Raw genomic sequence first — 14,649 nt, 5'->3', positions numbered from 1 at the left:
TAGGCCCAACCCGCTTCGTCCCAATACCGTCGCGGTCATGCCCGCGAGGCCCGCCTACAAACGGACCGTAAAATCTGTGCCCAATCCCGCCCCGCAATGGGTCCTTTCGGGCCAGGCCCGCGGGCAAGCCTCCACTTTGCCATCTCTACTCAGAACAAACTCTAAAGAACTTCTAACGCAAAGTTCTTACGTGACCGAATAGGTCAACAGGGTCAAAAATCAACGTTGTCCAAGTCGTTAACGTGGCCTAATAATGAGCAAAGGACACTTCTTCAAATTGATTTCGTCGTCAACCAAATCCAAAAATATACTAGTAGAAGTTAAAAAGTTGACTCGTTCATTCTTTTTGTGGTCCTTCACAATGCTTGTTATTATAAATAGAAAGAAACAAAGACTTTTCGTGGGTCAATATTAATTTCCACGCATATTCCTATGTACTTTGTATATATAATAGATACCTTTAACCTTTCAATTGTCATCAAGAATCTCTCAACATCTCAAGTTACATCTGTTCTCATTCTCCATTTTTAAAAATATATCGGAAATTTCTGAAGCTTTTCAATAATTTTCTCGAGCTATGACCGCCCAGGTACACCCTTTCTTTCATATATATATTCGCCCTTGAAATAATTAAACTATAATTTACTGATGTTTGATTAGTCGCTATATATAGAAACTGATCAACCTTACATAGATTCTTACAATATGCAAAACTGATGTCTGGTTTCAAATTACAGAAATCTGTGTTGCAATTGAGTGTTCACGAGGAAAGAATCAGGAAGAAAGTGTGGGCGACCGTTTCTAAATTTTCAGGTATTTTTTATAAACTTCAACATTTACAATATGATCATTAATTTTAATAAGTTGGCGAAATTAACTTTTTCATGATTGTTAAAAAATTTAGGGGTTACTTCGATAACAATGGATGATAAAACCGGGAAAATGACGGTAGTTGGTGAAGTTGATGTACCGGTTATCGTAAAGAAGCTAAGGAAGATATGTAATGCAGAGATTGTTACGGTTGAAGTTGTTAAACCACCAGAGAAAAAGCCAGAACCAGAGAAACCGGCCGAAATTGTTGCCTTCCCTGTTACGCATTTTAGCTACCCGTACCAATATCATTCGTCCTATGCTAATTCTTACTATCAACCATGCGATAATTACAGAGTTGTGGTGGAGGAATCAAATACTTGTGTGATTATGTAACACTCCATTTTAGTCTGTAGAACTATTAATTTTGATGGAAGAATGTATTTTTGTGTTACTATGATATAAATTTCTTGTAATGAGCTTAAATTGAAGGAAAAAGGAATTGTAGTTTTTGTTTATAGAAATTATATTTTCTTAAAAAATTAGGAAGACTTTCCTAAATGTGTATAATATCTTCATGAATTTGAGTTTAGAATGACCTTCCCCAATAAGTATAATATGTACTCCTAGAATTGTAGAAGATATTAAAAAGATGTATAATAACTTCATCAAATTTAAGAAAATTTTCATAAACGTATTTGAAAAAACATTCCTAAATGTGTATTTAGAAAAGCCTTTATGAATACCTTACTGAATTTTAATTATATGTTTATTTAGTAAGATATTCTCAAATATGTATAAAATCTTCCTAAAGTTTTTTGAAGACCTTCCTTAATTTGATATCTAAATTTTATAAAGATATTATACATATTTAAAATCATTTTCATAAAGTTTTGAAATATGTTATATATCAAGTAATATTTTCCAAAATATACATATAAAACAAATTCATTAAGATCACGTACACATTTAGAAATTCCTAAATATACATACAAGTTACATTCAAATATTATATTTACACATTTATGAAGGTAATCCTAAATTCATGATTTTCTTTTTACAAATTTAAACAGATATCCTACACGTCTAGGAATGTCTTCATAGACTTCGTTTAAGAGAATGTTTCCCCCAAAAATTGAAAAACTGATTCTCTATTTGAAACAAAATCCAAGAAACACATTATTTATTTTAATATTTTGATATTCAATATTTATTTATTTTTATATATGTAATAAAAAAATTAGTTAAAATTATAAATGATGATAAAAGTTTCAATTGAACTTTTAATAGAAAATATTTTAGTCACTTTGACTTTTGAGGGTTATTAAGAGAACAAAAAAAATTAAAATGTGCTATTTAAGAGATTTGCCATTTAAAAAAACCAAAAAAGTTCTCGACAAGAGACTATGTTTTTTGTGAAGGGACCCAAATCATTTTTTGTACCTTCAGTACAAATTTAAGTCAACTTCCTCGACTAGGTTTAGGCTATTTTCCAAGGTTTCTATACTTAAGAATTACTTCGTATTTTTCGTTCTTTCTAGACAACTACTAAACATAATTGGATTCATATAAGATTAAACGAGGTTCAAGTACAACATATCAGTTTGCTAATATGCTATTACATGTTTAATATTTGACATAATCAACCTGAATCCATCATTCGTCATTCCTGCCTTAGTCCCGCATTCATGGTATGTCTTTCTTTTTTGGGTTTGATCTTTTAAGGGGGGGAGCCAGAAACTTTTTGTACCAGGGTCAGAATAATAAATCAAAGCGAAAAACTGGTTTTTTTCAATTAAAAAAAGTAATAAATGATGAAAAAAAAACATAATTTATAAACCATAAAAATGACAAATGTATTCTACGCTCACTCATAGCTTGAAAACTTTTTATACCAGTTTCATTGGTTACATCTTAAATATTTTTTCTTACTGAAGGAGACTAACTTTTTATCCTATAAATAAATAAAAAATTATCTTTCTAAATATACAACTAATTGTTAAATATTTTTCAAATCATGAACATAAAGTAAAAATGCAAACAAAGGAGTAGAGTATTAAAAAAATATAGAAAACCAGCCTGACATTTAACAAAAAAAAAAAAAATTGTAAAGCATGAGTTGGAACTTCGCTGTCGTCTTGAGTTTGTGAGGAAGAGGAACATATTTTTTTTCTTCATTTTTTTCTTTTTACTTATTTTCTTAATGTTTCTGTATTATAAATTAGTTGGGTCTGATACAATTTGGGCTTAAATAAACATACAGTTAAAGTTTAAAATAACAAAACGTGTTTAGTGATTTAATTTTTTTTGTAATTATAAGGAAATGAGGTTAAATTCAAAATTTAATATTTTAATTGTATAATTAAATTGTATAGTTAAATTGTATCTTTAATGTTTAGTAATTATTTTTGTGTTGTCAAATTTATTTTTGGTCAATACGAATTTTATTTAAATAATACAGTGGTGGGTTCAGCTGACCCCCTCCCCCTGCTCTTAAGCTGTCTCCACCCCTGCCTGTATTTATAAAAGAGGCATAGGCAATAGATTTGCTAAGTGAGAGCAGTTGTCCTGTATCACTTAGACAAACATTAAAGAAAATATATCAAATCAGAAACCCATCAAGTCAATTATGCTTATCAACAGAACCAAAAAGCCCGACGACGAGCTTGTGAAACTAATTGGAGTATATAACTCGGTGGAACTAAACAAAGAGATAGATACGAAGAAACATCACAAAAAAAATTGAGAAAACGACATTGTTTGGCCGAGCTTTCTTTTATTTCTTTTTAAGTAGCTGGCTAGATTTTCTGTCACATTTAGCATTACCACATAAATCATTAGTATTAGACATGTCAGCTTTTTAAATATTTGACAAACAGATAAGTAGTCAAAGTATGATTTAGTCTAGTTATGAGAGTTCAAGTATTAACTTTGAGATATGATTTAACAAATGTCATTAATGTATGTACTAATCGGAACCATTGGCATGTGTTAAGGTATGAAATAACCAATTTTTCGTTTCATGTTCCCAAGTTGCTTCTTATTCCCCATTGCAGTCACATGCAACTTGGATTATTTTGACTTTATTTCTGCCACCTGTCTTAACTTTCTTGCTAATGACCTAGAGTGGTATTCCCTCTACACTGAATTTTCTCTTAAGTCGGATGGTGGTTCTGAAATCACATTATCCCGATCACTTCCATAGCATAAATACATGGAACACGTTATGGAACTGAGCCATCGATGAAGGAATATCCAGTTCATAGGTGACTTGTCCAATCCTTTCCAGGATTTTGAACGATCCCATACTCCCATGTATCTTGGACGAACTTTGCATTCTTTGATGTTCAGTCTTTGCATTTGTAAGTGATGGTTTTGAGATATACTACATCTCCAACTTCAAACTCATACTGTTTCATGTATCTGTCCTTATAAATCTTTTATCTATTTTGAGGTTCTTTCATTTTCATCTTCAGTAATCAGATTCTTTCAGTTGTCTATTCAAACAAAGTCTAGACCAAATATATTGTGCTCCCTCATTTAGGTCGAGCATAGCGGTATTTTTTAAGATCGTCCATACAATGCTTTGTAATGCGAAATTCCAATGAATGCACGATGATTGGCATATGAAAACTTAACCAATGCAAGTGCTTGCTTAATAAAATTTAATTAATAGATGACTACAGTTTTTAAATGAACCTTTTCAGTCTAGCTTATGTGAGACTTCTGGCTCCATATCAAGCTAATCAGCTATTCCGAGCATGACATCGCACAATAAAATGACCAGAAAAATTCAACACAGCCAAATAAACACAAGAATTTTCTATATCAAAGACTCAAAGGAAACAAAATATTACAATAGTCTAACATGATATAAAAAATACCACTCTTGCTAACAATGAACTCACCTGAATTAGTTCCCATTTTGGGTCCGTCTCAAACATACATTTGTTTTAAATGATTGTGCTACTTAGAAAAAATCATTCATTTAGAAAAATAAAATATTTTAAATATATTTTTGGAGAAAACGGTCAACTAAATACTGAACTTGCACATTTTTGCTAAAAAATCATGAACTTTTTATTAATCCAAAAAACATATTAACTTATGTTGGCCAAACCAAATTAGATATAACTTTAGTCAAAATTATTTTTTCTTAAACCGACATTTATTTTTTAATGGAAATTAAAACGATATTGTTTTGCTAAAAAAATTAATAAAATTCACCTTAAAAATATTTTAACTTACATATTTTGGCTAAAAACATGAACTTTTCACTGATCCAAAAAAATATAAACTTTTTCGGTTCGGACTTTTGAATCTTGGTTTATATATTTTTTTTCTTAAACAAAACACTCTTTACATTTTTGGATCAATGAAATTTTCATGCTTTTTACCGAAATTGTGTAACTTTAGTATTTTTATGGTGAATTTGTTAGATTTTTTCTTTTATTTTAGCAAAACAATGTCGTTATGATTACATTAAGAAATAAACATTGGTCAAGTGTAATTTGGCTTGATCAACAAAAGTTTATATGTATTTTGGATTAATGAAGTGTTCGTGTTAAAGGTTGTAAGTTCAGTATTTATTTGAAAATTTTCTCTATATTTTTGTTGAGGGTAAATATGTAACAAGAATCTACATATATTAATTTTTCAGATCTACGTTTTTTATTTTTTTTTTGAAACACAAAAAAAAAAAACGTTTTTTCAGATCTATGTTTTCTTACGATTGAGAAGCAACCTAAGGACAAACAAATGAAAATCCAACATCTTTAAAATCCATAAAAGGGAACCGTTTTGACTTCAGTCCCAATTTGATTTCGATATAAGTGTTCCTTTTGATGTATGTGTCTTACAAGTACAACTAAACTTCTCCCAGAACAAACTCTAAAGAACTTGTCAAGCAAAGTTCTTACGTGACCGAATAGGTCAACAGGGTCAAAAATCAACGTTGTCCAAGTTAACGTGGCCTAATAATGAGCAAAGGACACTTCTTCAGTTGATTTCGTCGTTGCCTCGTTACATCTATTTTAATGTTCAACCAAATCAAAATATATACTAGTAGAAGTTAAAAAGTTGACTCGTTCACTCTTTTTGTGGGTCCTTCACAATGCTTGTTATTAAAAATAGAAAGAAACAAACACTTTTCGTGGGTCAATATTAATTTCCACGCATATTCCTATGTACTTTGTATATATAATAGATACCTTTGGACTTGCAATTGTCATCAAGAATCTCTCAACATCTCAAGTTACCTCTATTCTCATTCTCCCTCTTTAAAAATATATCAGAATTTCTGAAGCTTTTCAATCATTGTCTCGAGCTATGACCGCCCAGGTACACCCTTTCTTTCAAATATATATTCGCTCTTGAAATAATTAAACTATAATTTACTGATGTTTGATTAGTCGCTATATATAGAAACTGATCAACCTTACTTAGATTTTTACAATTTGCAAAACTGATGTCTGGTTTCAAATTACAGAAATCTGTGTTGCAATTGAGTGTTCACGAGGAAAGAATCAGGAAGAAAGTGTGGGCGACCGTTTCTAAATTTTCAGGTATTTTTTTATAAACTTCAACATTTACAATATGATCATTAATTTTAATAAGTTGGCGAAATTAACTTTTTCATGATTGTTAAAAAATTTAGGGGTTACTTCGATAACAATGGATGATAAAACCGGGAAAATGACGGTAGTTGGTGAAGTTGATGTACCGGTTATCGTAAAGAAGCTAAGGAAGATATGTAATGCAGAGATTGTTACGGTTGAAGTTGTTAAACCACCAGAGAAAAAGCCAGAACCAGAGAAACCGGCCGAAATTGTTGCCTTCCCTGTTACGCATTTTAGCTACCCGTACCAATATCATTCGTCCTATGCTAATTCTTACTATTAACCATGCGATAATTACAGAGTTGTGGTGGAGGAATCAAATACTTGTGTGATTATGTAACACTCCATTTTAGTCTGTAGAACTATTAATTTTGATGGAAGAATGTATTTTTGTGTTACTATGATATAAATTTCTTGTAATGAGCTTAAATTGAAGGAAAAAGGAATTGTAATTTTTGTTTATAGAAATTATATTTTCTTAAAAAATTAGGAAGACTTTCCTAAATGTGTATAATATCTTCATGAATTTGAGTTTAGAATGACCTTCCCCAATAAGTATAATATGTACTCCTAGAATTGTAGAAGATATTAAAAGGATGTATAATAACTTCATCAAATTTAAGAAAATTTTCATAAACGTATTTGAAAAAACATTCCTAAATGTGTATTTAGAAAAGCCTTTATGAATACCTTACTGAATTTTAATTAGAGTAAATTAGCTAAATATACTAACAAAGGTGGGATATCATTGAATGGGGGAAAAATGGTAATGTTGGGGGGAAGAAAATTGGAGGGATATAGAGTATGAAGTGCAAATAAAGAAAAAGTTGTGTGTAGGAAGTACAAATTCTCTTTTAATTATATGTTTATTTAGTAAGATATTCTCAAATATGTATAAGATCTTCCTAAAGTTTTTTGAAGACCTTCCTTAATTTGATATCTAAATTTTATAAAGATATTATACATATTTAAAATCATTTTCATAAAGTTTTGAAATATGTTATATATCAAGTAATATTTTCCAAAATATACATATAAAACAAATTCATTAAGATCACGTACACATTTAGAAATTCCTAAATATACATACAAGTTACATTCAAATATTATATTTACACATTTATGAAGGTAATCCTAAATTCATGATTTTCTTTTTACAAATTTAAACAGATATCATACACGTCTAGGAATGTCTTCATAGACTTCGTTTAAGAGAATGTTTCCCCCAAAAATTGAAAAACTGATTCTCTTTTTGAAACAAAATCCAAGAAACACATTATTTATTTTAATATTTTGATATTCAATATTTATTTATTTTTATATATGTAGTAAAAAAATTAGTTAAAATTATAAATGATGATAAAAGTTTCAATTGAACTTTTAATAGAAAATATTTTAGTCACTTTGACTTTTGAGGATTATTAGGAGAACAAAAAAAATTAAAATGTGCTATTTAAGAGATTTGCCATTTAAAAAAACCAAAAAAAATTCTCGACAAGAGACTATGTTTTTTGTGAAGGGACCCAAATCATTTTTTGTACCTTCAGTACAAATTTAAGTCAACTTCCTCGACTAGGTTTAGGCTATTTTCCAAGTTTTCTATACTTAAGAATTACTTCGTGTTTTTCGTTCTTTCTAGACAACTACTAAACATAATTGGATTCATATAAGATTAAACGAGGTTCAAGTACAACATATCAGTTTGCTAATATGCTATTACATGTTTAATATTTGACATAATCAACCTGAATCCATCATTCGTCATTCCTGCCTTAGTCCCGCATTCATGGTATGTCTTTCTTTTTTGGGTTTGATCTTTTAAGGGGGGGAGCCAGAAACTTTTTGTACCAGGGTCAGAATAACAAATCAAAGCGAAAAACTGGTTTTTTTCAATTAAAAAAAGTAATAAATGATGAAAAAAACATAATTTTTAAACCATAAAAATGACAAATGTATTCTACGCTCACTCATAGCTTGAAAACTTTTTATACCAGTTTCATTGGTTACATCTTAAATATTTTTTTCTTACTGAAGGAGACTAACTTTTTATCCTATAAATAAATAAAAAATTATCTTTCTAAATATACAACTAATTGTTAAATATTTTTCAAATCATGAACATAAAGTAAAAATGCAAACAAAGGAGTAGAGTATTAAAAAAATATAGAAAACCAGCCTGACATTTAACAAAAAAAAAAAAATTGTAAAGCATGAGTTGGAACTTCGCTGTCGTCTTGAGTTTGTGAGGAAGAGGAACATATTTTTTTTTTCATATTTTTCATTTTACTTATTTTTTTAATGTTTCTGTATTATAAATTAGTTGGGTCTGATACAATTTGGACTTAAATAAACATACAGTTAAAGTTTAAAATAACAAAACGTGTTTAGTGATTTAATTTTTTTGTAATTATAAGGAAATGAGGTTAAATCCAAAATTTAATATTTTAATTATATAATTAAATTGTATAGTTAAATTGTATCTTTAATGTTTAGTAATTGTTTTTGTGTTGTCAAATTTATTTTTGGTCAATACGAATTTTTTCGTAATGCACATTCCAATGCTTACACGATGATTTTCCTATAAAACTTAACCAAATGCAAGTGCTTGCTTAAGAAAATTTAATTAATAGACGATTACATTTTTGAAATGAACCTTTTCAGTCTAGTTTATGTGAGAATTCTGGTTCCATATCAAGCTAATCAGCTATTCCGAGCATGGCATCACACAATAAAATGACCAGAATAATTTGACAAAGCCAAATAAACACAACAATTTTCTATATCAATGACTAGGTGGAAACAAAATATTACAATAGTCTAATATAAAAAGAACCACTCTTGCTAATTATGAACTCACCTGAATTAGTTCCCATTTTGGTTTTTGGAATGGGTCCAAACAAATAGTTGTTTTAAATTATTGTGCTACTTTAAACAAAAATTATTCATTTAGAAAAATAACAGATTTAAAATATATTTTTGGAGAAAACGGTCCAATAAATACTGAACTTAACACATTTTTGCCAAAAAAAATCACGAACTCTTCATTAATCCAAAAAAATATGAATTTTTGTTGACCGAGCCAAATTAGGTATAACTTTAGTCAACACTAATTTTTTCTTAAACCGACATTTAGTTTTTAAGGGAAATTAAAACTACATCGTTTTGCTAAAATAAAAAATAAACAAAATTCACCATAAAAATATTTAACTTACATATTTTTGCTGAAAACATGAACTAGTCACTGATCCAAAAACTATAAATTTTTCGGTTTAGATTTTGGAGTCTTGGTTTATATATAATTTTTCTTTAAAAAAAATTCATATTTTTTAGATCTACGAAATGTTCATGCTTTTTAGCGAAATTGTGTGAGTTTGGTATTTTACGGTGAATTTTGTATGTTGGCAAAACAATGCTGTTTTGATTTCCGTTAAAAAATAAACGTTGGTCAAGTAAAAATTATTGTTGACTAAATTTATACCTAATTTAGCTTGTCAACAAAAGTTCATATGTTGTTGGAATTAATGAAGAGTTCGTGTTAAAAGTGTGTAAGTTTAGTATTTATTTGACAATTTTCTCTATATTTTTGTCGAGGGTAAATAGAAACAAGAATCTAAATATATTAGTTTTTCAGATCTAGTTTATTCTGATCTTTGTTTTCTTACGAGTAAGAAGCAACCTAAGGAAAAACAAATGCAAAATCCACCATCGTTAAAAACTATAAAGGCAACAGTTTTGACTTCAGTCCCAATTGGATTTCGATTTGTGGTCGTTTTGATGTGTGTCTTACAAAGTACAACCGAACTTCTCCCAGAACAAACTCTAAAGAACTTGTCAAGCAAAGTTCTTACGTGACCGAATAGGTCAACAGGGTCAAAAATCAACGTTGTCCAAGTCGTTAACGTGGCCTAATAATGAGCAAGTGACACTTCTTCAGTTGATTTCGTCGTTGCATCGTTACATCTATTTTAATGTTCAACCAAATCCACAAATACACTAGTAAAAGTTACAAAGTTGACTCGTTCACTCTTTTTGTGGGTCCTTCACAATGCTTGTTATTAAAAATAGAAAGAAACAAAGACTTTTCGTGGGTCAATATTATATTCCTATGTAATTTGTATATATAATAGATACCTTTGGATTGCAATTGTCATCGAGAATCTCTCAACATCTCAAGTTACATCTGTTCTCATCACTCTTTTAAAAATATATTGAAAATTTCTGAAGCTTTTCAATAATTTTCTCGAGCTATGACCGCCCAGGTACACCCTTTCTTTCATATATATTCGCTCTTGAAATAATTAAAATATAATTTACTGATGTTTGATTGGTCACTATATATAGAAACTGATCAACCTTACTTAGATTCGTACAATTTGCAAAACTGATGTCTGGTTTCAAATGACAGAAATCTGTGTTGCAATTGAGTGTTCACGAGGAACGAATCAGGAAGAAAGTGTGGGCGACCGTTTCTAAATTTTCAGGTAGTTTATATAAACTTCAACATTTACAGTATGATCATTAATTTTAATAAGTTGGCGAAATTAACATTTTTCATGAATGTTAAAAAAATTTAGGGGTTACTTCGATAGCAATGGATGACAAAACCGGAAAAATGACAGTAGTTGGTGAAGTTGATGTACCGATTATCATAAAGAAGCTAAGGAAGATATGTAATGCAGAGCTTGTTACGGTTGAAGTTGTTAAAGCACCTGAGAAAAAGCCTGAACCAGAGAAACCGACTCCAGATAAACCGGCCGAAATGGTTGCCTTCCCTGTTATGCATTTTAACAACCCGTACCAGTATCATTCGTCCTATGCTAATTCTTACTATCAACCATGCGATAATTACAGAGTTGTGGTGGAGGAACCAAATACTTGTGTGGTTATGTAATTTTCTACTTCTCTTTCAATAAATTCAGTTTTGGTCTATGGAACACTAAATTTTATGGAAGAGTGTATTTTTTGTTTACTTTTATATAAGTGTTCTTGTTTGAGTTTATTTATAATAAAAAAATCAATTTCTGTATGATTACTTTTACTCATCTAGTAATCATTTTATCGAGGAAGGCAATTCGACATTAGTGTAGGACAATAGAAGATGTGTTTTTCTTTCAAGACGATGGTCACAAGTCAGGTTTGAAGAACACTCAGCTTATCGTGACATACACTCTTTACGTTGAGATTCACGCATGCATGGTAAGGAATGAACGACCGATAAGTTAAGGTAGACCTTTTCAGAGATCTCACAATGAATATAACAACAATCAAAAGAAACAATGATGACACTTCATTAAATCATTTCTGAGACACGGTTTAAGAGGAACTTCAAAATACTTGGATATGGTACATGCAATCTACAAAATAAGTAGTTCTTAGATTTTTTTTTTTAATTTTGTTTTTAAAATTTTAATTGTTTTTCATGAATTTATCACAGGTGGTGCTTAACATACATTTAAAAAGGTCATTGCCTCGAGCCCCCAAGAGAGATATTTTTAGGGCCCAGTTTTATGAAATGCGATGTGTATCATATATTCTATTAAAATTGAAGTACAAAATAATATTTAGCTATTTTAAGTGATTTCTTACTTTTTTTTTCTTTTTTAACTAATTTAAACCACTTTATTTATTATCTTTTTCAAATAATTCAACTTCGCTTACAAAATAAAACTTACATGTTTTTAGTACATCTTTTACATTCATCTTTCACTCTTCCTAATTACTTCATTAATTATTTTTACCATAATAATACGATAATATTTATTTTACGTGTTAACCAAAATAGTTTCATAATAATAGTAATTTTTTTATTTGTTTACAAAAAAGTTAAACATGGACATCCAGGTACCCGTTCGTGTATGGATAGTTTTTTTTTGGGTATCATATTTTTGGGTTTAAAATTAAATTTTGATCAGATATTATAATTTTTTGGACGTGGTTTGGATTCGGATCCTTCCAGGTCCGGATAGATTTGTAAGAACCTATAAATATCCAAATAACTTATGTGTTTAGATATCTCATTAAACAATTTATAAATATGTAAAAATTAACACCTGCAGGGGCATGCGGGTCAAGCTCTAGTATTGATTATAATACAACATTAAATTATATTTTTCCTCGTCCTAAGTTTGACACCCTAACTTGATTTTACTTTTTTTCAAATAAGATTTTAGGAAAATGAAATCTTATTTTCTTGTCAATTTTCCAAAATCGAAAATATGTATCTCCAAACACGAAAGCTAAATATATAAATAAATGAGGAATACAAATTTCAGTGAATTTTAAATATATTCTCTATTTAATTTGAAAATTGAGGATTTAACTATGATTTTTAGAGTTGTGAGTTTTCTTTTCTCTCACCCGGTATCAAAATTACATCTGAAAACATAAAAAGATAAAAATATCAATTATAATTTTGTTAGGAACCTAATAAAAATATTATTTAAGAACTAAATTATGAAAGTCTAGTGAAAGGTTTTTATTTTTTGAATTGAGGCTAAAATGAAAGATTTTACTAAGAAGAATGAAGACATATTTTATTTTAGTTTTGATTTTTTTAATCTCATTTCAAAATTATATTACAATTTTTGAAAAACATAATTACATATATAGAAAAAGGTCCCGTATGTTTCATTCACCTTAAGCCCCTCAACACCTAAGCACATCACTGGGTAAAACTTATTGCTTTGGAACTACTTTTTATTAGTGTATTTATGATAACTACTCAAGATGTCGGTGGTTGTTAGAGCATCTCCAAAAGAAACTGTATAACTTCAAATATATATTTTTTTATTTTCTAAATAGAAACTTTAAAACTTCAAATTTGAAATTTCTATTTTTCTATTTGTAGTGTGGTCTTCATAACTAATTTCATATCACATTTATGATTCTTAAGTATTTTCTCGTTTATCATTTTAGTTTTTAAAATTTTTATCTCATAAATATTTCAAATTTGTTATTATAACTTTAAATTTTACACATAAAATTAAATAAAAAACTTAAAAATCATATTTATAATATTTTAATTACGAGAAATTTTTAACAAACATATTAACTCATTTATATTAATTCTGTATAAAAAATAAATTTGACCAGTGCAAGACATGTTAAGAGATGTTTTAATCCGGTTCAATTTTAATCTGTTAAACTAAACCAAAAAATACGAGACAGAACAAAGAAACGAATCATTCTATGTTGATTATGATATAGTTATATACAAATTTTAGTTTGGCTATAGAATATTAAAAACACATATGAAATTTTATATGAACATATGTTATTTCATAAAACAAAAAAAATTATAAATGAATGCAATACATATTAAACTTACATTGACTAATTTATTAAAAGTAAAATCATATTTTTAAATTATGATATTACGTTGTAGTAAATTCTAATTAACAGAATCACTGTAAAAATGTTTTTCAATTTGTATTACAATTTACTATTCACAAAATTATAATATGCATATATTAACCTCTCAAATTAGCGCTTTCTCTTTATTTCACAAGTTTAAAACTAAAATCTAAACTTATACACATGTAACAATAAAAATAACATTCCTCCTATTTTTTACATATAATTTAAAATATTTATATTAAAAATACCTATATATAATAGTGATTATAATTTTTTTTGTAAATTCAAAACTTAACTTTTAAAAACTAATTTAGATAAATATTATATAAAATTTGAAATAACTATATAAAACTTAAAATATATAAATTATTGATACAATTATAATTTCTATTAAGGGAAATTGCCACAAATACCATATTCATAGTACCACTTTTCACATTTACCCTAATGATTTTTATCCTCACTTTTAATCAAGGATAAAAGATACTTATACCCCTATGGTTAACTAATCTAGACTTAGAGTTTAAAGTTGAGTGGTAGAGTAGGGTTTTTGGAATATGAAATTTAGGATTCTAATAAATATATAAATAAATACTTAAAATATATATAAAAAAATTTAAAAAATAGTTTCAAACATCATTTTCAAATTTCGAAAACAAATTTGTAAAAACAATTTGTAAAAAAAATCGAGAAAAAATTCAAAATTTTTTTAGTAAGAAAGTTAGAATTTGAAAAAGTATAATTCGAAAACATAAAAAATAATAATTATTATTATTTTTTTATTTATGTATTTAAATAATAATTTATTATATATAGAGAACAAGGGTATAAGAGTTTTTTGCCACTTAATGAAGAATGTATTTTT

General features: G+C 28.2%; 3 protein-coding genes across 3 annotated transcripts; all 3 read left to right on the top strand.

Moving 5' to 3' along the window:
- The first annotated feature begins 402 nt into the window (after positions 1-402).
- On the top strand, positions 403-1,339 carry LOC106419214 (heavy metal-associated isoprenylated plant protein 13). The gene is made up of 3 exons (XM_013859976.3): positions 403-589; positions 738-813; positions 905-1,339. Exons 1-3 carry the CDS (start codon positions 578-580, stop codon positions 1,204-1,206), a joined length of 390 nt encoding a protein of 129 aa, XP_013715430.1. The 5' UTR covers positions 403-577; the 3' UTR covers positions 1,207-1,339.
- A 4,681-nt stretch (positions 1,340-6,020) lies between these two features.
- Positions 6,021-6,901, top strand: LOC106391544 (heavy metal-associated isoprenylated plant protein 13-like). The gene is made up of 3 exons (XM_013832220.3): positions 6,021-6,150; positions 6,299-6,374; positions 6,467-6,901. Exons 1-3 carry the CDS (start codon positions 6,139-6,141, stop codon positions 6,709-6,711), a joined length of 333 nt encoding a protein of 110 aa, XP_013687674.2. The 5' UTR covers positions 6,021-6,138; the 3' UTR covers positions 6,712-6,901.
- A 3,618-nt stretch (positions 6,902-10,519) lies between these two features.
- On the top strand, positions 10,520-11,454 carry LOC106391534 (heavy metal-associated isoprenylated plant protein 13-like). Its single transcript, XM_013832211.3, has 3 exons — positions 10,520-10,687; positions 10,834-10,909; positions 11,003-11,454. The coding sequence occupies exons 1-3, from the start codon at positions 10,676-10,678 to the stop codon at positions 11,317-11,319; spliced, it is 405 nt and encodes a 134-aa protein (XP_013687665.1). The 5' UTR covers positions 10,520-10,675; the 3' UTR covers positions 11,320-11,454.
- The last annotated feature ends 3,195 nt before the right edge of the window (positions 11,455-14,649 follow it).

This window comes from Brassica napus, chromosome A2 (assembly GCF_020379485.1).
Source record: "Brassica napus cultivar Da-Ae chromosome A2, Da-Ae, whole genome shotgun sequence".
NCBI classification, from domain to species: Eukaryota; Viridiplantae; Streptophyta; class Magnoliopsida; order Brassicales; family Brassicaceae; genus Brassica; species Brassica napus.
This window is presented reverse-complemented; position numbering and strand designations above follow the sequence as displayed.

Excerpts from the sequence above, each read along its gene's own strand:
- LOC106391544 (XM_013832220.3), top strand. Across the intron at positions 6,375-6,466 it reads GACCGTTTCTAAATTTTCAG|GGGTTACTTCGATAACAATG; the intron begins GTATTTTTTTAT and ends TAAAAAATTTAG.
- LOC106391534 (XM_013832211.3), top strand. Across the intron at positions 10,910-11,002 it reads GACCGTTTCTAAATTTTCAG|GGGTTACTTCGATAGCAATG; the intron begins GTAGTTTATATA and ends AAAAAAATTTAG.
- LOC106419214 (XM_013859976.3), top strand. Across the intron at positions 814-904 it reads GACCGTTTCTAAATTTTCAG|GGGTTACTTCGATAACAATG; the intron begins GTATTTTTTATA and ends TAAAAAATTTAG.